Source organism: Cygnus atratus, chromosome 1 (genome assembly GCF_013377495.2).
Source record: "Cygnus atratus isolate AKBS03 ecotype Queensland, Australia chromosome 1, CAtr_DNAZoo_HiC_assembly, whole genome shotgun sequence".
Classification (NCBI taxonomy): Eukaryota; Metazoa; Chordata; class Aves; order Anseriformes; family Anatidae; genus Cygnus; species Cygnus atratus.
This window is the reverse complement of record NC_066362.1, coordinates 191564126-191588546: the sequence shown is the minus strand read 5'-3', so window position 1 is coordinate 191588546 and position 24421 is coordinate 191564126. Positions and strand designations below refer to the sequence as shown.

The window sequence follows — 24421 nt, the reverse complement described above, 5'->3', positions numbered from 1 at the left end:
TTTTAATGCCTCTTGACTTCTGTCTTACATTTTTACACATTCAGAGCAAATTATATGCTGTCTTGAAACTGGAACTCAGCTATTTGATCTTTCACTGAAACTGTCACCAAACAGCTTGTGTGCACTACAGTCTTCCACTGGCTGTACCTGACAGACATATGAAATTGAAATGGTGAGGGAATAAAGCTTTCAAGTCTTCAAAGTACTGCTTGGTAACAACCCACAACCCTTTGCTTAATGGCTGCTTTCTTGTTTAGTAAGAATAATAGATGATCATAATGGTTTACATTACAGAAAATTACTGTGAAATGTTTCTTGCCTAGTATTTCAATCAGTCATGTTCTTTAGACTGACTCTGTTATGTAAAGATACATGATTTTGATTCTTTTATTTTTCTTGGTTTTCTTAAACAAAAGCTATGTTTTGTTGTACAGTATGGGATGACATGACACAGCAGCAAGATGCAGTGTGAGAAATCTGGTAGTTGTGTTAGAGCATCTCTTTTGACCTCTGCTTGAGGGGTATACTCCAGCCACGTTTAGTAGCTTTTTTGATATCCTAGGGTGGCATTAGCAGGTCAAAACAAGAAATAGGTGAGTAAGGATCTTGGCAAATAAGCCTAGCATAGTGTAGATATCACCGGAATAAGAGTAAAAAATGGGAGAGGACTTGCATAACTTCTTACCAGGTTTAATGGCATTTCTTGTAATATAGTAGCTGTTCTCCATCCACCTGATAAATGTCTTGAGGAGCTCTTAAATCTGCTTAATCTCAACGTCCTTTATTTTTGCTCATCTGGTTATAACAGAAAAGTTAATTTTAGTATTCTCAATACACTGGATCTTATTTAAGCTTTCGAAAACACTGAGAATTTCCTTAGGAAGACTGCTGCCTCAGTATAAAGCAGTACTGTGGTTCATTGCAGTTGTATTTTTTCTCTCAGCATTTTTATAAATTTGAGAATTATTTTAATGCTGATTTTGGCTTTGCTTTGGGACAAGTTTAATCTCCTTCACCAAAAACTCTATCTGGATAAAAAGTCTGAGCTCCCATTTCTCTTTTCTGTGTTATTCTTTTGAAGAGTGTATGTAATATGGTTCCTCTGTAAGCTTGTTCAGAGTGAAGATAGTTTTATGCATATTAAAGCAATGCAGAAAATTTGAAGATACTCCTGAGAATTTAATAGGTGCTTATTTGTGCATGTTCTAATAATTAAAGCTAACTTTTTTTTTTTTGATTAGAATCAATCCTGATAAGCTTACAGACATCCAAAAGAGGATGCAAGCTTTCTTAGCCCAAGATCAGGAGTTAAAAGAGAAAGCTCAAAGGGTAAGTACTCATCTGCTGTGCTATGGTTCTTGAGGTATGCTAATTGAATAGAACTGCTGCTGGAATAATTGACCTGCTGATATGTGCCTTAGCAGCAGTGTTTGGAACTGCTAAGTTGTTCTGATATTTAAAGTGTGGCATCAGTAGAAAGAACAGTCATGTTTTAGCAAGTGGTGGTAAGCGTCTCTGTATGGCCTGGGTGAGTTGATTCTGAACATGGGCTCACGACGCTAATGTCTGAAGAGCCATCGTGACTTGCTGCTATTGTGCCATAGTTAAGGCATAGGTGGGAACATACTATTTTAGAGTTTGGGGTATAAAAGTAATTTTTGTTTTAGTAGTCACAGAATGGATGAGGTTGGAAGGGACCTCTGAAGATCATCTAGTCCAAAAGATCTAGATCATCTAGGCACTGCTGCTCAGCTGTTTGAGGTTTGTTTATTTATTTATTTTTAGTTTGCTCAAGCCTTTCCTAGCTCTCTGAGTCTTGCACCTGTGGAGGTTGCCAGTACAGGCTGGGACCAACAGGCTGTAAAGCAACTCTGCAGAAAGCAACCCTGGGCAACAGGTTGAACTTGAGCCAACAATGTGCCCTTGCAGCAAAGAAGGTCAACCACATTTTGGGCTGTGTTAGGCAGAGTGTTGCCAGCAGGTTGAGGGAGGTGGTCCTTCCCTTCTTCTTAGCCTTGGTGAAATGTTTGGGTTTGATTCTGGGCTTCCAGTTCAAGAGGGACATGTGTGTACTGGAGGCAAGATCAGTGAAGTGCCACAAAGATGATTAAAGGCTTGGAGTATGTCTTGTACTAGAGGACAATTACAGAGAAGATGGAGCTGAAGTCTTCTGAATGGTGCCTAGTGACAGGGGAGGAGGCAATGGACACAAATTGGATAAAACTCAATTTAAATGTGAGAAAAAAATTTTATGATCAGGGTGGTTGAACACTTCAGCAGGTTAGCCTGAGAGCCTGGCCTATTCAAAACTGAATGTGTTCCTGAGCAACCTGTTGTAGCTGACCCTGTTTTGAGCAGTGGTTTGGACTAGGTGATCTCCAGAAGTTTCTTTCGACTTCAACTAAACTTTGATTCTGTAAAGCCTAAAGCTTTTAATTCAGTACAAGTTTATATTTTTTGTCATGTATCCTCAGTGGCACGATGGAGAATAGGACTGTGCATGTACCTTTTTTCAGTTCAGTAACTGGTTTAATTGAAGGGGGTAGGTAAATTGGTAGTTCTTCCTGAGAGGACTTGCCCTGGGGAGCTGATACAGAACATTATTATTATTGATAGTGTTGCTGTTGTTATTATTCCAAAATGTTACTGGGAAGTTACAGATTTCATTCCTTGGCTTAAAAAGTAAGAAATATGAAATCATGTTGGTCTCATGTTCATAATTTCTTAATCAATTTTTAATACTATATCTCCTGAATATATAGGACAGTTTGTTCTATCACGGCTGTAAAATCCCTATCATTGAATTGAATAAGAGATTTTTACTTTCATTTGGAATTTAATGTGAAGCAGAATTGCTTAGAATTGCTCTTCCAAGTAAGATAGAGAAGTGTGTGAATGGTGTTTCTTTGCTGTGCTGATTAATATTGGGGGACTCCAAGAACAATATGTGAATTTTATCAAAAACTTAGCAGGCTTGGGGAAGGTAGAAAAACTTTCTGTACTACAATGAGTTAGTGGCCAAAGGTCGAGTGACCGGAAATCTGGAAATGCCAAATTCTGAGAAATACAGAGGCTATCCAAGGATCCAAAAGATCACTGAAATTCTGGGTTAGTGTAGATACCTGTTTGCTAGCATGAGGATAAATAACACCTGAAAATATTCTGGTGAACTGGAGTGGTAGAATAAAATGAGAAGGGGATTGTGAATGTTTCGAGAGGATTGTAGCCTGTCTGCTTAATTGGGATGTAAAATTAAGGAAGTTGGAGTATTTAAAACTCCTAGAGTGAGGTTGTAGCATGTGGACTGTCAGTGTAAGCTTCATCATGTCATTACACAGGCCAGATGTACTGGTGACACAGTGTGATCATCTGCAACTGCCACAGGAAGTTGCAGTTACACAAATTACATCAGAAGTGGCAGAGCAGCTGGCAGGGGGTGGATGAGAGTAGGAGGGAGCCAGCGTTCTCTTACTTGGAATGAAAATACTAACAAACCTTTCAGTTTTTTGGCTTTGGCTTTTTAAGATCACTTAAAAGGAAGAGAGAGAGATTTCTGAATTGAGAAAAGAAAACAATGATAAAGTTTCAAAATAACACAAGAAGGAAATCAAACATGGACTGTGTGTCCAGCTTGCGGATAAAATCTTCAACTAATTTTGAAAACTACAAATTATCATTTAATTACCATTTTAAGGTATTTTTGTTGCATTTTTTCACTTATGAATATTATTAGTGCAGTTTCAGGCAAGCTGTATATACGATCAGTTTTTGAAGATGTTAAAATATGGTCAAGTATTTTGTCATAGATGGAGTTTGGCTCTCCTTAATAAGATTTGGGTGTTCAAACATACTCTGCTGATGTCGTCCAGTAGCAGTACATATTATTTATTCACATTGGTGAATAAAACAATAACACAGCTGAAATCTTGACTTCAGGTTCTTGTCTGGAAAGCCGGTTTTGTCAAAGGCATGGGTGTTGTGCTATCTATCTAGCCTGCCTGTTGCAAGCTGCTAACTTCTTGACATATGTGAGAAATAAATTCCCTGCTGGAGTACCAGGATGGATCAGACAGCATTGCAACAACTATGCACAGAGGTTTGAGTACGATATAGTTTAGTATGTTGAGGGCATGAGGTCTGAGTGATTGCATCTTGCATTTTGGATGTCAAAAGTGAAAACTCTGTTTGGGAAACATTTTCATAAGGGAGAGAATTAAGTTTTTCTTTTTGTATGTTTGCTTTGCTTATATTTATGTCTGAAGAGAATTATGATTTGGTGGCATCAGCTTCTTGATTTATTTCAAGACACCTTTATTTTCTAAAAAGAAAATTCTTGGTTACTAATTGGTTTAAGGAATTTCATGGTTCGTTTCATAGGACTTGGCTGCTTTGCTGTTGATTGGAAAGAGAGGGTGTATCAGATTTGGGCTCCTCTGAAACCTCCGCAGTTCTCATGGACTGATGCTGCCTTCCGGCATTCTTTGTAATTTTAATATTTAATAGGCCAATTCATCCAGTTCTGAAAAAGAGTTTAAAAAATAAAGTATTTTTCTCGCTAACTTGAATGTTTCTGTGTAGGGGGAGACTTGGACACCAGAGTGATGTGTCTCTGTTAAATTCTTCATCTCTCCCAGAGGGACTTGCAGGGTGTTCTGGTAACATAATTAGTTATGGCTTGAGATTCCAGTCAAGCCCTGTTAACTTTGAATTCTGTCAAAACAACACATAAATTGATTTTTTTTTATTATTGCTTAAAACAATTATTCAAGAAACACATCAATAAATTAAAACTGCAAATGTAGCAAATTAGTATAGATTGTTGCCATAGCTGTTTCTAGTCTGAATCATTTTGGGGGCCTCTAGATACTGCTGTGGTAGAGCTGCAAGGTCTTTCTGATGCTCAGCATTAGCATTATCCATAAGGGTATAAATTAATTCATGTGATATTTTTTTTGTAACTTTCAGTTATAAAAAAAAAAAAAAAAAAAAAAACCAAGAAAGTGATATCAAAACAGCAGAAATAGAAGTGGATAATAATAATAAAAAAAATGATAAAGGAGAAGGAATAGAGTTCAGACTGATGAAATTTATCTTCCTCAGCTCTCTGGTCTGTATGCAGAGGAGTGACCAAGTCTTAGGAGAATTGAATAAAATCCCAAAGGATTGACAATATTTTAGAAGGAGCTTGAAGTAAAGACACTGAAATCAAATCAGAATTCAGATTAAGTTGCCACAGTTTTGAAGAAGCCATTTACTATTTTCTGTGCTTCATTTCTCTTCTTTGAAAGTAGAACTTCTCTTCCATGCTATATGTAATTTTCTGGTTTGGATGAGAGCTTTTGGGGTGGGGAATAGCTCATGTTGGAAGTGTTCATAGTGTCTGAAATAGCAAGTGAGGTCAGCTGAAGACTTTAATCATCATTATATTAATACTAAATGATCTTTGAAGCCTCATATCTTAATGAGATGGACATTTCTTTGTTTGAACGTAGAGCAATTCCAGCCTGAATCCTGTCTGTGACAAACTTGAAAAAGGATGGTGCAACTCTCAGGTTCCCAGAAAAGGCAGTTTTCATTTAACCTCATTTTTGACCATCTGGCACTATACAGAAGGAAGAGGCTCTGTCAATTAATTTTGTTACTGCTTGCTAGACTGCAATGGGTTAATGAGATCTGTCAGCTTTTAAGGCTTCTCCTAAAGGTTTCCAGGTATCTTGGTAAAACATTTAATAATTTAATGTGAGAAAACAAGTATTTTATTCCAAACCTTAGTCTTGGTACCAGCTGAAATGGGTTATGCTAAAACCTTCCACCTCTAAAATTAATTGAAAGAGATAATCAGATCAGAAAGTTACCTAAAAAACTTAGCATTTGGAAAAGCAAACAAGTAAAAATGTCTCTAACAAGGCGTTGGGCAGCTTGAAAAGCATTTCTCTTAGCTCTACACGCAAGTTCTTATTCCAACTTGCTAAGGGAAAGAATTACTTTGTGGCAGTGCTTAATCTACAGTCTCATCCTTTTCACCTTCGGAAATAGTTTTTCTCTTAAGAATTTCAAGAACCCCCATAGAAGATTGGTGCCTCAACTGTTGTTTTTCTTCTCCTTTATTTCAGGTTAACAATAGATTTTTTTTTCCTAATTCTCCTTGAATTACAGAGACAAATGTTTTCTCTGATAGGTGCCTGTACATGGCAGAACAAGGGTGTGATTGTGATAGACCTGAATATAACCAGAGTAGCTTAACTGGCTGCTGGTTTAAGCTTGGTGGCAGGAGTTTTGGCATGTATCAGAAGTTAGGTTGCAAACGATAGTCCAAGGATTTTTTCTGATACTTAAGATATTGCAGTATATTGTGCTGCACTGCTGCTATTATTTTAGATAGTTCAGTTTTGCTGTATAGACACCCCCAAGTGCTGTATGAACAGTTTATGTTGAACTTTTAAAATGGGGGATGATAAATGTTTGCTGTTACTGACTTGTTTCTTTGTATTGGTATTTCACTAGTCGAGACTCTCCTAAGGCAGATTTAGTGTATTATCAAAAGTATTTAGTTTAAAAACGCAGATAACTTTTTTTTCTGCTTTTTTGGATTATTCCTAGAAGTGGGATAAAAGACATAGTTGTCACAAACACCAGCATCAGAAGTGTTCTGCCATCAGCTTTTAGAGAGTTGGAAATGGTTTTGCAATCATAAAATCTTCAGCAGATTTTTCTATCAGAATGAAATAACCTGTGCTGCTTTTACAACTCATTGTATACGTAAGAACTGGTAAACTCAACGAGTTTTTCAACTGCAGATGTTGTAGGAAGGGTTTGTTTACTTGTGGTTTTCCTGCATCTGTTTGTTAACTTAGGAATTTGGAGCTTTTCTGGCAGTAGATGGTGACATGCAGCCATGGAAAGGAAAGACAAACCTTTGGAGCTGAGCAGAACGTATTTTAATATGTTTTATTGAAATTTAATGTACAGAACTACTAACTAATACATGAGGGTCAAAATTCTTAAGCCATGAGTGGGTAAACGACAGTCTGTTCTTTCTTTTGATACTTTTGAATACTCTGTATGTCTGGATAGCATCACATGGATGGGTATTTGTCTGTTATTTTACAGCAATATTTATTGGGAGATCAGATTAAGATTACCAGCAAATACTTATACTAGTGATACGAACTATTCTGAGTTCTCAATTAACAGATTTAAAGAATTGCTTTTTAGATTGGGTATTTTGGGTTGAAGAAATTGTAGTATTGTGTGTCTGACTGCAAAAGGCCATCCCAAAATTCTGTTAATGCGTAAGAAAAGCAATAGATGGCCGACTTCAATTCTTTAAACTGGTGTCCCAAAACAAAAACAACAGAATACTGCTTTAGAATAAACAATACGATTTACTGACTAATGAATGTTAACCTATCAGAACATCACCTACATTTGCAGCAAAAAAGTGCTGTGAAATTTTACAAAGCAATTTAGTATTTTTTTCTTTTTTTTTCAGTTTGAATAGGAGTAAGCTGTAAATAGAGCTATCTAGTAGTACTGTCAGTGGTGATAGAATACTAATTTTAAGAAATGAACTGATGATAGGCAGAAATATACTAAGTAAAAAACGATGAGAAGCTGAATAATAAAGGAATAATAAGAATCTGCCCTTTTGAGAAGGGTGGAGGAAAAATATAACACAAGATTAAGTTGTTCTGTTACAGATTGGTTCCAGTTTTCCTGGTGAATGTCAGGGATTAATTAAAATTTCAAGCTTGGACTTGAAATATGAATATGGACTCATATTAGTGAATGTTGTGCAGTGAATTGATGTTGGTCAGCTGAGTTGCATTCATTGACTGAATGTGTATGATTAGCTGGTGGCAAAAGCAAGGTAATATGAATTATCCTAGGCTACAGTGAAAGACAGCTACATTGAGTTGAATCACTTTCTGTTCGCCAGGGGCTGCAATTAAGTCGAGACACCTCAGATTGATAGCAACACAGTCAGTCTCTTCTTGCTTCCATGTGATTCAGGTGTCAGAATAGTGTAACAGCATCTAGAAAATCTGGGAGGGAAAAACATCAGTGGTGTTTCCTTTTTGACTAATTTGCCATGTTTACTTTCTAGTGAAAATATGACATTCTAGTGGCAAATTAAGCCAATTAATGTGCTTTAATGAAATACCTGAATATTTGTAGTATCACTTCTGTAGTACTGTTAAATTTTGGGTTATCAGTAGTGGGTAAAAGAATTTCACTTTGAAATTAGCTTCAGACCAGCTTATAGTGGAAATCTATTTGTATTTAGAACAACAATATAATGTTTATTTCATGTGTTGGTAAATATATAGTTTTTTTAAAATACTTTTTATTTTCCTTTCAGTGTTTTGTATCCTACTTGCGTTCCGTTTACTTGATGAAGAATAAGGAAGTATTTGATGTTTTCAAATTGCCTCTAGCAGAATATGCTCTGTAAGTATGACAAAAAACATAATATGGAAAGTGAAAAGTATATAACAAGTAGTTTTGTGGTGTACAATAGCTTTAAAAAGCTTTTTTTGACTGTTAACATATAGATTTGTAAAGTTTCTTATATTTACAGTTTCATGTTTACGCTGTGCTTTTGCATATTTTAAAAGACATTTTAAGTAGAAATTATGTGTAAAAACAGTATACCTCTACAAACAGAAATAATTCTTACAGCCGAAGATACAATAAAAGACAGAAATTGTTAAGGAAAAGGATAGAGAACAATATAATTCTTGTTCAGGTTTACCCTCTAACCTCACAGCTAAATGCTGACTTGTTTAGTGTAGTATTTAGAAAGAATTTGGATTATGTAAAAATGTTATTATGCAGTCGTATTTGAGTGTGAAAGGGACGTTGTTCCCTGGATGTAAATTACTTTTCAAAAGATGCTCTGGGCTTGGTAGAGATGTTAACTTGTCTGCACTGGTATGAGTAGCATCCATTTTACCATGTCTGTTTTTGTACATATATGTGATCTTTTCCACATTTTCTAGGGGAGGGAAATTAATTCTGACAGGCTGACTTTAAAGATGACAACCGTCTGAGATTGTTTTAAAATGTGAAGCTTTAGAACAATCTCAGGGGACATAGGGTAGTCAGAAGGGAGCAGGAAGGTGCTCAAAGATGCATGATAAATTAATTTTACGTGTCTCTGGAATTTCATACAGAGAAGACTTAAGTCCTCAAAATTGTCAGCATGTAGCGTAATGAACTAAAATGTGACAAATTACTAGACTGTAGAACACCTGGTCTTCCTGTGCTCTGCTTCAATTAACATGATTATGTTTTTAAAGGTAACACAACTGTTATAAAAGATGCTTTGTGGACTGAGGTTTTTAAGAGAGCTAGCAAAAACTTCAACAGTTTCTCTACAACTATTGCTTGCCCCTTGACCTGTGTGTAGTTTGCAGCATCTTTAAAACCTTAGCATAGGTCTTACTCTATGCTGATCAGAACTTAGAGGGCTGACCACAAAAATTTAACCAGTGTGTTAACAAACCTACTGACAGATGGTGTTAGTGCCGAATTTTAGGAATCCCAGTGCATCTTTCTGGATTTCTGTGCAGTGTGCCATCTAGTATCTGATATTTGTGTAGACAGAATAGCCTACAATTCCTCTTAGGCATCTGTGCCAGGATTTGGTCCTTCATAAAAGACGATTCTAATTTCAGCTTTGCTAAGTTACTGATTTCTGTGTTAAAATGGGAGAAAGTGGACAGTTTTTGGATAGAGTAGCATAGATTTAGTCAAGACTATGAAATATATGGAAGCGTAATCAAAAAGTCAGAAGATAATAAATCTGGAAGATAATTTGGAGGTTCTCTTCTAAATGAACAGTTTCTGTTGGCATTCTTCTTCCCCTCTCTCCAGACGGATAGTCTACCAACATACACCCTGCAGTCCCCTGCCTTTCAATTCAGTGCACGTACCACATTGATACAGTGGATAAGTCAGCTCAATTTGTCTGAAAGGCCCTGGAAGTTGGGTGTTTAAATTCTGCATTCAGAAGCAGCTCTGGTTTGCGGTCTGTGCACAAACTTGTGTCAAAAGCTGGAATAAGTGTCCTTTCTTCCTTTTTACCTTCTTTATGGATTCTCCTGAAAGTATTTCAGCCTTTCTTCAGAGATTTACTGCTACCTTGATAGATGTTACTCCACTTAAAATCCTATAGAGAAAACAGGCTGCTCGATGCCTCTGTCAGGTTTGCATTTCAGTCTGCCTGGCTGTTGCCCGTCGTCTCTATTGCTCTCTTGCCTGGCCTGTCTGTGCACTGAGATTCTCTTCAATGCTGCTGATCGAGTCTCTGCAGAAAGCAGTGGTCTATTCTGTGTGTGTGTATGTGTATACATATACATATTTATTCTAGAGATTTATCATCTCTGAGCTGTGGTACATTAGCATTCTGTTCAGTGTCCTCTCATTACAAATTGTTGCCCAGAATAGTTTGCTGGAAGAAGACCTGCATAGGCCTGTTGTGAACATAACCAGCCTTTAGGTTTCCTGAAGGAGAATCTCTTCCACGTATGCATAAAAGAGAAATTTGTCTTTTTGTTGCAAAAAACAGCATTGAAAATACAAGCAAATGTAAACAAATAACAGGGTGAAAAGGAATAATTACTTATTCTGTCCTCCTGGGTACTAGACAAGGTAAAGAGGAGGCAGGGAATCTAAATATTTTACTTCTCAGGCATCTTATTCTGTTAAATGCTAACACATATTTCAGTCTCCAGGGGTATATTTTAACAGGCAGTCTGCTGGACTTAGGCTAGTCAGTGCTCTATGGGGCTGCTAAGGGAGGTAATTTTTTCCTCATGTCTTCTAGGAGGAATGCAGCATATTTTTCTCTGTTTATCCCTGTACAGGTACGCAGAGAATAAAGAAAGCAGGTCGAAGCCAAATTGTCTGGGAAATGTCTGTTACACACAACACAGTACCAGCTAATTTTACCAGTGTTGCTTACAGATCAATGGTACACAGCAGTAGGTAGCTGCGGGTGCTGTCAGACCTGAAACAGGTGATACCAGGATGCATGATCCATCTGTCCACATCTGTCTGTCCTGTCGCTGACCAGAGAAAGCACCCACTGCACTGCAAATGTAGGCCAGGCCCTTACGGCATGGTCAGGACAGAAGGTTTGGTTTGTTGTCCTGCTTCTGCCACTGTCAGCAAGCTCAGGGCTGCCCAATACGTTCCCCAGGCAGTGCCAGCCATGGGCTTGTACATCTCATCCTTTGGCTGCTTCATGGGATCATAGAATGGCTTGGGTTGGAAGGGACCTCGTAGAGCATTTGGTTCCAACCCCCCTGCCATGGGCAGGGACACCTCCCACCAGACCAGGTTGCCCAAAGCCCCATCCAGCCTGGCCTTGAGCACCTCCAGGGATGGGGCATCCACAGCTTCTCTGGGCAACCTGCGCCAGGGCCTTCCCACCCTCAGAGTGAAGAACTTCCTCCTAATCTCTAATCTAAACCTCTCCTCTTTTAGTTCAAAACCATTCCCCCTCGTCCTGTCATCATCCAATTGAGCAAAGAGTTGTTCCCCATCCTTTTTATAAGTCCCCTTCAAGTACTGAAAGGTTGCAATGAGGTCCCCCCAGAGCCTTCTCTTCTGTAGGCTGAACAGCCCCAGCTCTCTCAGCCTTCCTACATAGGAGAGATGCTCCAGCCTCTTCCTGGCCTTCCATTTTGCTGCCATCGTGGTTTCTTTTCTAGACTCCAACCTCCGTCCAAATCAATGGCCTATCCCTAACTGCTTTTTCCAAGTTGGTTCCAGTTTTGGTACACCTGTAACCTGACTTAGTATTTTGCATGCTGTTACCTAGTTAATCTCAGCCTTACACAGTATTACACATACAGACCCCAGTGTCCCCTCCAACGATCTGTGGAGTCTGGGCATTTTTCACATCACTCCCCTTCAACCACCTGTGAGACCCAGCCATCTCTTTCTGAGCTTTCTGCAACAGCTTCTGGGAGCTTCTGAGCTTTTGGGTCCTGCTGTACAGTCCCCTGAGCAAGCTGCAGTCTCCTCTCTTAAATCCCAGGGTTCTCTTACTCATCACCCTCGTTTCTGCTAGGATCTTAAACTATCTTTTCTCACAGTGCAGCCAAGCCTGCTATCGACCTTCACTTACCTCAGAAGTGCTTGCATATGCATGAGTAGCATTGCAGTAGAGTGCCTCTCATGGTTGGTTAGTCCAGCCAAGTTGAAAAAATGGTCTTTAATGCACTCTAGCAACCACTGTTGCTTGTTCTCTGCTGTGTTTTTGAGCAGGTGTCAGGGTGGCTCAGGTACTGAGAGCACATAGCATATATTGCAAGGTTAATAATACACATTTCATCTCTTGAAGTTGCTTATAAGTATTTAACCTTTCTCAGGCTATTTTATATCATTTCCAGTTCTACAGTGATGGAAATCACTGCGCTGTGTTTTTGTGTGTTCAAATCATTCTGAGTAAGTTTAACAATGTCTTATATTTAGTTAATGTAGCAACTTGCAGCACTAGAATGAAGAACTAACTTCTGTAAAAAATTGTTGTGTAGCAATTCTCCTGCAGAAATGACCACAGAAACTTTACAACTGGCTCGCATTTAAAAAAGGACTGGAAATCTTCTGGCTGCAAGTTAGGCAGTCTTTTGACAGTTAAAAAATAAAAGATTGTACTGGTGTTTCAGTTCCTGTTTAATTTGTTCTGTAGAAGAACAGATTTTGCTTAATATTTAAGATACCATCATTCAGAGAGTTGAGGTGCCCGTGTTTTCACACAATTGAAATAGAGGGATTTTTAAGATACTGTGTTAATACAAACATACTCAAGATCTTCATAGAAGCAGAGATTATCAGAACTCAGAAGAGGCATTACTTTTAGTCTATGCTATTTCTTTGAATTCATTTTCTAAAATGTTTACTTATGTTTAATTTTCCCTATTCAATAGGAAATAAAAGCAGTATTCCTCTTAAAGTCATGAAAAATTCTTTCTGAACACCTTTGGAGTTTTACTTTTTCAAATTATTTCCGGAAAATTGTTGTCAACCTGCTTTGAATTGGAGGATGTACCTGAGCATCCTGAGCATTGTGGATGTTTTATTCAGCTCCTTTAACACATTCATTCACTGATGAGTTTTAGGGAACGATGATGTCTGGCCACTTCATTTTCTGTCAGTTGATAGAATCGTCAACTGTGCTTTCACTTATAGTAGCAAAATAAGTATTTGGTTTCAGCATTGCTTTCAGAAGTTGATTTAAAACATTTTCTGTAGAGCTTGTTCTCGAGTAGTTACTGCATTTCATACCAAAGAATTGTTTTTCAGTTTGTCAGCTGAATTTCTGCTGGCATTTTAAGGCTGTCTTAAGTCTGAGGACTATATTGTAGTGTTAGTATGTTTTTAATGTTCTGTGTTAGAATTTATTAAATCACAACAAATAACTTACCTGCTCTCTGTCTTCATGAAAAAATCTTCCAAATTTCGTATTATGGAAGCATGTGCGAATTCTAGCACTAAGGTTGAAGGAAGAACAGCTGTAACTACAGTGCAAGTAGGATTGTGGTCTGGTCTGAGTGGCATCTAATATATTGCCTTTTCTAGTTGATGCAACGAAATGCTCGTTTATATATTCATTTTTTTTTTTAGTATGACTGAACTCTAGATTTGGAAAATGATTAAGAAATAAGTTTTAAAGATACTGTCAAATCTAAGAACATGAGGAAACTTTCAGCAGTAGTAGAATGTGTTTCTCAAATTATTCTCAGTTTGGAATATATTATAGAAAAGAGACAGTAATGACCCCAAATCCTGAAGTTTCTTTGAGAAGTTATATAATAAGGAGGTTGTTTGTACACAGCTTGGTCTAAGCTTATCTTCTATTGCTTTCTTAACTGACTTGATAAGCACTGCTTTCTAGCAGTGAAGGACACTGACAGATATCAGTACTATCTTAGTCCTTGACGTGATGTCCATGCATCTTCATACCAAATTACATTGGTGTTTCTTCCACTGTATTTATTATAGATCATATTTAACTTATCCTTTTCTATAACTTTTCAGGTTCTTTGTTTGATTCCTTTCCTGGGAAGTTCTGTAATTGTTCTTGACTGTTTTATCAGTTTTTTAATCTTCATTCCTCTCCCAGTGTTCACTTATATTGTACAATCTATAGTGTCCTGTTGTGTGCCACATACTGTTTTGTGAATATATTGGTGAAAATGTGTCAATGTAAATTACCAAAATTAAAATTGAAGCACTTGAGCCTTCGATGAAGGCTTCTAATTTAGTCAAATTTTGGGTATATGCTTTTCAGATTAATGTGTTTGTTTAATTTCATGCATTAGATCACTTGGTCTTGCAATGGCACCTCGTGTGAGATTTCTTCAAAAAGTTCAGAAACAGTTATCTGCGAATGAATCGGCTGATAAGACAAATCCCTTAACGGAGAAAGAGCAGAACAAAAATACCATCTCCTCAATAAACAAGGAAGGAGTGGAGAAATGCAGAACTAATTTCAGTGGAAAGGTATCTGCTAACAAAGCAAAGGAAGAGGAAAGAAGGAAAGAAACAGAAGAACACCCCCCTTCCAGTGAAGGTGCTGAGGAGAGTGATGAGTCTGAGGATGGATCAGAAGAAGTATCTGAGGATGAGGAAAAAGAAGCTGCGTTACCAAGCAGGGCTCCAAACACAGACTCCATGCAGTTCTTCGAAGATGACGACGATGATACTAAAGATCTTGATTTGCTGACAGTGAAACGACGGAATGTTTTTGGTGTGGAAGCTAAAGATGGTCCAGCACAGGTAAGTACACTTTACAGTAAGGCTTATGTATCTTGATGATTTTATTTTGGACAAACTCCAAGTAAGAATGAGGAGAAAATTCTGCTCTTTAGCAGTATACTCGCTTGAAGTCAGATGCGTTGCTCAAGTGTATCAGAGGTCAGAATTGCTCCCAGGAGATAAGTCGTGGTGTGACTTATGCTTTTATCATTTTGTGTTATTAACGTTAAGTAAGTAATTTTATTCACATAAAATATGTTCTTGGAGTAGTTTTTAATTTATGAATAACATGAGTTGAATACCTGGGAATTTTTGACAGTTTTAGTTCTTTTTACTACTTTGCTTGTACTTTCCTAAAGTAGCTGCAACTTTTAGTCCTAATTTTGATGGTGTTACACAGTTTATGACACTGGGAACCAAATTGCAGTAGATGATGAGCTGTTTCCTAACACAAATTGTAACAAATGATCTTTACCTTAACCTAAAGATCCAAACTGTTAATGTTAAATAGCTTAAAACCAAGATTTTTACTTTCAACAAGACCTACCTTTGCTGTTAGGAATTCATCCGATACCAGAGAGCAAGTGGACAAGCACTTCTTCTAAAACATAGGTATAAAGGTGTATTAAAAGTATTCATTCACGTAGATCTTTCATTTCCTTAGTCAGTAGCTTTGTAATTGAGGGTTGCTCTGCGCTCCGTACTCAGTATTCCCAGAAATGTTGCTTTCCTTTAATCTTTAAATGCAGTGTTATAGTAAGTCCCATCCCGTCCCCCCCATAAAGCAGATTTGGTAAGTGCATATTGTGAATTTTTTGTGTGTCCTTTGCCCTATCTAGCAACTATTTATCTGTAGTAAAGAGATCCAAGTGAAATAGCCATCTGCTTCAGCAAGATGGTTTTCTTAACTTACTTGCATGCGAGGGGAGCCTCCTGTTAAGCGATGTATGTATTTTTCCAACCGGTATTTTAAATCTTTTTCTGTGCTGTTATTTAACAGCACAGGGCACTTGTCATGAACTGATGCTTATCAGCCCACTGGCTGCATTTATAAGCAGCATCTTTCCGCTAGTATTTAGCAATGTGTATAAAATAGTTCCGTCAGCCAACTTTGTCGCAGCTGAGCAGTTGCTCAGTAACTTAACCCCCGCCCGCGTTCTCTCCTCTTCCTCGAGGAGGTTGTCACAGGTTCCCATCTCTTGCCAGAAGCACGGGAGGAGGATAGGTGTGGGAAGTGGATGAAGGGTGCTCCAGGAATTGCATTTCTGTTCCTCTTACTCTAAACCTGAATCATCCTGCCCCTGCGCAGCCCGTGGCTGGCTAGGTGCTAGTACTTGGCAGAGCTGAGTGGCAGTACCTGGACATGGCAGTAGCTTATAATTATTAATAAATTTCAGTTTATTTCAGTGGTAAAGGAACTGCAGTTTTAAAAACAAAAAGTAGAATGAAAGATTTCTGCCTTAAAGAATGCTCCTATCTCAGCTTTCCTATCACTTCCACAATTTTCCATGCTGAAATACACAGACAGCTTTATGTTGGATTCGTATGTTGGAAAGTGGTTTGGAAGTTCTGCTCAGAAAATAGTGAAAAACAAAACAAACAAAAAACAACCAACCAACACCAACAAAAAAACACCACAAACCTTTGATGTAAAAGAATGAAAATTTTTTAATGAAAAATATTAGTATTTAACAAGTGCTTTGGAACCTCACTGGGTAACCTTTTAACAATTTTCTAGCATTAAACATTTATAGGTTAGGCAAGCTGGAAATTCTTTTCTGTGATTTAGTGTTGTTAATGTTTCATACTTGCTATACAAGTGTGGAAGAGCTCGTACTACCTGAATCCACTTGTTCATGGGGGCACAATACTCTAAGCAGCTGTGAAGAAAAATTAAGTTTCAAGATCTGTATCGTTAAGAATTGAAATATAATTTGAATAATCTCCTACAGAAATGCCAATGACAGTGCAATATATAATTTTTAGAAAGCAGAAACGCAGGGCGTGCTGTGCCTAGCTGTGGAAACTAATCACTGCATATGGGAGTGTGGTGTTTATTGCCTTAGTTACTGTGAAAATTGTTGATAAATTGTGGAATGCTTTAAACTTATGGTTTCTATTTTCGGTAGGAATAAGAGAGTAAAGGCTTATATCACTAACCGTATGCTGTCTTTTAATGTTTTAGCATACAAATACACATGACAGAAATTACGTTGAAAGATGCGGTCATTGCGCATCTTTGTTATTTCATGTCTATACCCTGACACCACGTTTTATGCATGTTAAAAATGAATTGTTAACTTGCAACGCTACTTATATTTTTTCCCCATCTGTTTACTTTCCGGATAAAAGTTTTGAGGTGATTAATGCTGTGTTGTGGTAGATCCTACCGAACGCATGTAGCTGACATCTAAAGAATTAGAGCCGATTCCTCTGGGGTGTGAGAAAAAGGCGCCGAGCAGTCCAAGGGCAGTTTTCCTGTTGCTCAATGTTGGAATGTCTTTCCAGCAAGGACTCAGAAAACAGTTTGACTTCAGCGTACGGGATCCTTGCTGCATTTCTGGGATGAGGCAGTGTGTTAATTAGCAGTATCAAATGCTGCAGAGGGTCTGGGAGTCTGAAAATGAAGTATGCTCTTGGCTAGATCATTTAGTTCTGAAAAAAATCTATTCTGTGTGCTAAAAAAAATGAGAGTCTTGTGGAAAAGCTAGTATGTGATCATCTGATTGGGAGATCATGAATATGCCTAGAAAGGTTGAATTAAATTTGCCTTTATACTTTTAATGCATGTGATTGATTTTGCAATTCCAGTGTTCTTGTATTATGCTGCTTGTTGACAGCAAACCAGTCCCGCTGCTGTTCTTGAGCTTCAGCACTTCAGTTTCAGGGGAAACCTTACATTCGGTTTCAGTTTTTAAAGAGCTGTTGTTAGGGTCACCAGCCCTTCCTCATCCTCGTGTCTTTCCAAGCCCCTCCAGCCTCAGGAAGAGCACAAGGAGGTGCAGCACCGCCGCGTGTTCCGTGGGGCTGTAGTGCAGAGCAGGATTTATTTATGCTGATGGAGTGGAGGGGAATGTGTGTGACTTCCTTGGAATATCTTGCTTTTGTTGAATGTCTGTGGTGCCTAACCTGACAGTGAAAGTTACGCTGTGATGGGAAGTGACACATATCCAATGTTAGCTCGGTTAATGACGCCGCTTCCAGAACGATTGCATGCTTTCCCTTTCTTAGTGTGTCTTTGCTGTATATATATTGTTCTCTGTGTTTTCGTGATAACAAATATAAAGAAAACATTTCTTTTAGCACTGCCACATAAAAAAAAAAATTAAAACCTTGACTAATGTGGACTTTTCACCCTGGCACATATTACAACGTTGTTATGAATTTCTGAGCTCCAGAGGTACTCACTAGCTGCTCTGTTTATGAATTTTACTTAAACATGTCATGATTTTTAGCTGGTTGATATAACTCATGGGATTTATTTAGAAGTACGATGTTTTTGTGCATAAAAAGGTGACAAGCAGAACTGCCAATATCAATTGGCAGATGCACAGTATTATTTAGTTGTTATATTAACATTATGTAAATTATTCGCTTAAAGTGCATCTAACAATATTAGCAGTATAGATGTTGCAAGGACTTTAAATAATCCCAGGTTACAAACTGCTTTTAATGCTACTTTGATGAAATTGGTTGTTGCATTTTCAAACGCAAAGGCTGTACTTACACGTAAAACATTATTTATTGGAGAACTAAGATTAAGCCTACAGTATTTTTTTTTCTTGTTTTTGTTTATACTTTATTTTAGTCATCTTGTCAGATGTTGCATACTATCAGACGTGTTTTCTGCTAGTGAATTTTCTTTTTTAGGATAGAGAATGTTAAATTATTGAGTTCTTAGGATTGCCGTGACTCCCTTCCTGCTCTCCCATCCTTTGATTTATAGACTCGTAAAGCTTTTCTAGTGAGGTACCGCCTGCTCGGAAGATGGTAGAAGTGTAAGCCTATGGACAGAGGGTTGCCTTAAATAATACTTGCAGCTTCCTTGAAGTTAGTCTGTACACTCGCAAAGCTTTCAGTTTGAATGCTGTGGCTTTGGAGGGTTTTTTTTTTTTATGATTCTGTCTCAGCTATTTGGCTTGTTTTATAATCCAGTAATGTTATCTGAAATGAAATTTTCTTACAGTTCTCAGACACACAAACATGGTAACTTATGGAAGCAGGAACGAACAGACAAGGGTAGGTCTCTCTCACTAGAGATGATGGAGGGGTCTATACCAACAAGCAGACAGTAATAGCTGGTTGTAATGTGGGCTTTACACAGAGCGTATCAAGGAAACATCGTTTAATGTGCACCAAAGTGAGGACATAGTCCTCTTGAATTTTCTCCCGTGATGTTGAAAAGAAAGCCTATTACCATACAGATAAATCAAAATTACTTTTCAGAGTTGTGATTCATCTCGATTGCTTCTCTTATATCGGCTTTCCCTTCTGAATGGGATTTCTCTCTTTCTGTTCCATGCTGTGAGATAGGAAAAACAGTATATAAACATAAAGTTGGTCAAAATCTATGTGAAGCATCTTCTTCTTCTTATCAGCTCTTACTACCTCTTATTCTTACATAGTAATTCATGTTAAACATATGACTTGGTCTTCTTGGTGCTTTTCAGGGGATGACAAGATAGAAGACACTCAAAGGAGGCAAGAGGCAAGGGCTGAAGCTGGCTGGCTCTGGAAGCAGTGCTGGTTCCCTTAGGGATGCCCCTCTTTGCTCCTCCTGTAGCAGTGTGTGGTGTCCAAGAGAACAAACGTGCTCCCAGGCAACCTGCTAGCTATAAAAGGCACGTTATTCCTTGGAGGCATGTTGTGAAGCTAGCACTATAGCAGAGGAAATACAGAGGTTATTTATTTTTAAGTTAAATAAAAATCAATACCGTGATGCATTATATACCATAAATTCTCCTTCCTACAGAATGGGCCTTATGTTCCTAGCCTAGTAATGCTGTGCTTGTGTACCTCAAGTTGAATTATAGCAAGTAATGATTTATAAGAAGCACAAAACATTCGCACACAAGTGAGGTAGGCCTACATTTGGATGCTTCAAGAAGGCAGTGTTATGAAAAAATAACTTTTGTCGGCCGTGAATGGAAATGAAACCTGCTGACAGAACCTTGAGCCTCCTCATGCCCAGCAGCGAGCGCTGAATGTGTCCTACAAAGTGGATGGAAATTGAAATGAAATCACAATTTATTTCTGTGCAATTTCAATAGCTTAAGTACAGCTGAAACTTGTTTTTTAAGAAAAGCTGTGATGCCCAGTTATATTATATTCCATGTAATTTTAAAAAATCTTGTTGTTCAGCGGTGCTTCTGGAAGCTGTGCATTGAGACAGTGCTAGACCCAGGCACGGTGTTCAGCAAAAATATTTCTTTCCCTTCTTGGACAGCTTTTGCTCTTGAGATTTTTCCCTGTCGTCATTATTTTTGAGTAGAGCGTTCATGAGCTTCTTTTAGTTTAAAGTGTTTAACAGAGGCTTTTGAGGCAGTCCTTTGTGAGAACCCATAATCTGTTTTAGACTCCAGATCCATAAATCACTTATTATTTTAAAATGGCTTTAATGTTTCTTCATTGTTCTTTCAGGTTTAGTTGCATTGGCAGCTCTTGTGTCTGCTCCAAATGCATCTTTAGGTTTTTCTCTATTGATTTCTATTTCAATTAGTTTTTCTAGAGACTTCCTGAAAACTTCTGAAGTGTATGGAGAATTCACTGTAATTGTTTCTTGCACCTTTGAGGCAGCGTTCCAGGTATTTGTGTCAATCCCTGTGATGTTTAGGAAGATTGGAAAATCTATAGGATGAAAATTCTATCTCTGAGTTACAGGTGAGCTATATACTTCAGATAAATGGCTGCTCTATGTCTCTTAAACTGTGGGTGCAGCATAAAATGGTCATCCTAAATGTTTTTAATCATGTTTCAAATCTGGATAGAAAGGATTATTTAGGAATTTTATTTAAAATCTGCCTGTATCATAGCTTTCTGTATCATAGGCTACAGGGTACCCAATTCTGATGTGCAAGGTGTTGCTTCTGTGAAAAGCTTTACATTGGAAAGTGCTTTTGAACCCTTGTGGGCTGTGCTAGTTTTGATGTCTACAGTGCACTTTGAGGACCTTTTGTGATTAAGAAAGATGCCACACCTGTCAGGGACTTGCTTTCAGTCTTTCAGTCACAGCTCTTTGAGAAGCACCTTCTCCTTTGAGCCAAGAGAGGTTCCCCCAGTTTTGAGGCGAGTTGCTCATAAGTCAGCAGCTTTTCCAGGAGCGTGCTGCTCATCTCCTAGAGGAAATGCTGTTCACAAAATTACTAGCTAGTGAAGCAGACTCCTGAACTAAACAGTGCAGCCTTTTTATTTTAGTTCCTAGAGCTGTGGGTTAAAAAATCCTTAACTCCATATGCCATCTGAAGCAGCCTCCCAAGTCTTCTCCGCTGTGCTGAACCTGCTGCAGTGTCACAGAGCTTGTTGTCCTAGCAAGAGGCAGCTATTTTGCAAAGTGTTCCTGTGGTTAACTTGCACCAGAGGACAGTGATACTTGTGTTTAAGCATGCGTGTCTTGAGTCTCTCCTTTAGAGAATGTTTTTCTGGTGGGTTGATGCTTCCTGAAGTGCAGAGTGATGTTAGCAGTCCAGCATATTGCTCACATGCTCACGGTGCAGAATGTGGTGCAAATTCAGGTTGCAGTGAGGCACACTTTGTCTTTTGATGGGACAGACCCGAGGTGACTGAGGTACATGGTCTTTTATCTCAAAAGATACGAGGGTATTGTATAATTTAAAATGATTTGTTGAAATATAATTTGTTAAATACTTCTAGTAGGTTACTCAAGCCTGCAGCAATACCCTCAGTTTTGGTGTGCCTAATGACTGATTTATAGCCTTGTTTAATATACTGTAATCGTTTCATAGATGAGGATGAGTGAGCCATATACTCTGCTTTAAAACTGCTTTGTTTTAATCAATATTCTCCGAATCCATAGGATTTGTAAATTCTAAAATGCAGCGATTTCCTTTAAGACCTCTAGTGCCCGAATGCTTGCTGGGTGATGGCACTGGAAGTATTTATAACTATGACATAGTTTTTGGATGAGCGGTTTTCGAAAAGTTGAGTGCTAATACTCTGAAATGCCACCAGAAATTATACAGCACTAATTTTCAAAGGAAATGCGGCTTCCTGAAATAGTAATAAAGCAGACCAACTAATAAATACTTATCCGGAGCCTCCCGACTGCTGTCAGCACAGCGTGTAGTTGAAGTTATGAGAATAATTCTTCAATTGTTTATGTGGACATCTTCTGCGATGCAGACATCTGCTATTTTAAGCCTCTCAACGAACTACTCATTCACATTTTCAACAATATTTTCGGGCAGATTTCTGAATTCTTATCTGTATGGTATAATTTTTAGGTGGAATAATTTGACAATTATGACAAAAAAATCATGATTTTGGTGAAGATTCATGAGCTGTTAGCCAAAATGAGTCTCAGAGAAATTTGTTACGGTATTACTAACATGCAAATTGTAGTGTAATTGGTATTTTAAAAAGGAAAATGTGTAGTACACGGTTTCCAAATTCTGACCTGCTGACTCATTGGGAAAAAGGACAGTAATCACAGACAAACTGCTTAGTGACATCATGTTTCTGTGAGCTTTTGGTTTATCCCAGCTGTGAAGTGGTGGAGGTGGCACCAGCTGGGAGGGAGCCTCCTGCCTGCTGCAGGCTGGGCTCTTTGCTCTCCATCTCAGGTAAAGAAACAGCTACTGCCCCTGGGGAAAAAGATCTGTTAAAGGAGCTTGTTTTCTGAGAAAATAAAACAATTAGGATGACAGCTGCTGGCCTTATTTATGTCAAAAATAAGTGAGCTATAAATTGCTTTGGACCAGCCTGGTGGCATCCCGTCTGGGGAAGTCTTAGTGGCATCCTGTCCTTCATTATCTAAACCATGTTTCTCTTGTGGTAGCTCTCAGCTTACTTCAGTGCAGGGTTGTTCTTCTCTTTGCTCAAGCTGTATGTTTGTTTAATCCTCCAGCAGGAAACCTCCATCTTTACGGTGCTCACCAGGTTGAGGCAGACTGCCCTGCCTGCTCCTCGCAGCCCTGTGCGCTCCGGAAGGTGCCCGTGAAGTAAAAAGGGTGGTGCTCCAGCAGTGAGAGGTCTGGCAAGCACACATGAAGAAAATTGAGGGGGTGCATTAGTAAATCTCCCAAAAAATCAAGTAGATGTGATAAAGTGGTGGTGTCTCTGAGTGGGGAAACCCATGGGAAAACAAAAATGACAAAAGTAGCTTTTTGAGGAGCTAAATGATGATATAATTTCTCTCGGATCTGCCTCTTACTTGATCAGGACCACAAAGTATTATTTAAAATTCCGTTTTAAGTTTTTTTTTTTTTTCTTTGGTGGGGTTGAGCGTGCTTCTTGTAGAGGGACTGCAGCTGGCAGGAAGAAGGCTGGAGAAGAAAAGTCCGTCTCACTGTTATTGTTACAGAACCATAGACTGGTTTGGATTGGAAAGGACTGTAAAGATCACCCAGTTCCAACCCCCCGCCATGGGCAGGGACACCTCCCACCAGACCAGGTTGCCCAAAGCCCCATCCAGCCTGGCCTTGAACACCTCCAGGGATGGGGCACCCACAGCTTCTCTGGGCAGCCTGTGCCAGTTGTGGTTAAATGTCTCGTATCAATGTGAAAGGGGAGTATAAGATAGTTCTGAGACACTTGTGCCATGCTGATCTTGCTATGAGCAAGCTGGGAACAGAAAACAAGAGCTTGACTCTCTAAGCAAGTGCAAATATCTCTTGTCCTTTTTGGCTTTTTAGGGAGATGTCGGTGAAAGACCAGCGGCTTTTCTTGTTTCCATGATCTCCTCTGCATTGAGCAAAATTAACATTAGCTGCTGTTTTGCTTACAGTGATGCCTCCTTATCTCTGGCTCAGAGCTGAGAGTGTCCTCAAAACGCCAGCCTTGCTGTGGCAGCTTTCCTTCAGGTTCACAATGCAAGGGCTGTGTCTTGCAGAGCATAAAAGGACACAACGTGTTTCTGTTGCAGTAGATCTTTTGCTGCCTTGGTGGAGAAATTATGCGTCTGCCCTGTGACTTTGGAGAAATACTATTTTTACAGTAATCACTCTTCCTTTATATATATGTTACTGGTCTGAGTTTTATTGGTCTGTACTTCTGGGTGGTGGTTTTCAATTTGGTGTTTTATAAATCGTGAATGTAGGACAGTGGGTCTTTTTGGTGAGATCACAAATCTGATGTCACTACCAAGCCTTTTTATCTTAACAAAGGGAGATAGAAGAACGAGCTGATAATCCTGAAACGGGTATTAACAATTGTTTTAAGCCTTTCTATCTGGGGTTTGTTTACATTAGTATATACTGAAAGGCAAGGGGTTCTTCATATACAGCTGCTTACAGACCTAGTAAGTGCATGTGCAGCTGAATTGTGGTATGCTCCAGCCACAGAGGTTCACCATTTTGGGCTTGTAGGAATGTGTAATTCCTTAATTTGCTCATGTATTTTGGGAATTGGATGTTGACCTAGAATTATAGCATCTCTGTGAAAGAATAAGTCTCTGTGAACTTTTGTTTTTTCT

General features: G+C 38.6%; 1 protein-coding gene across 1 annotated transcript in view; it reads left to right on the top strand.

Annotated features, from left to right (window-relative positions):
- DDX10 (DEAD-box helicase 10) overlaps positions 1-24421 on the top strand; it is a 192793-nt gene that overhangs the window by 38125 nt on the left and 130247 nt on the right. Inside the window, exons 11-13 of the mRNA XM_035542787.2 lie at positions 1242-1329; positions 8363-8451; positions 14337-14793. Of these exons, the coding sequence (XP_035398680.1) occupies positions 1242-1329; positions 8363-8451; positions 14337-14793 (634 nt within the window). The remainder of the gene's footprint in view (positions 1-1241; positions 1330-8362; positions 8452-14336; positions 14794-24421) is intronic.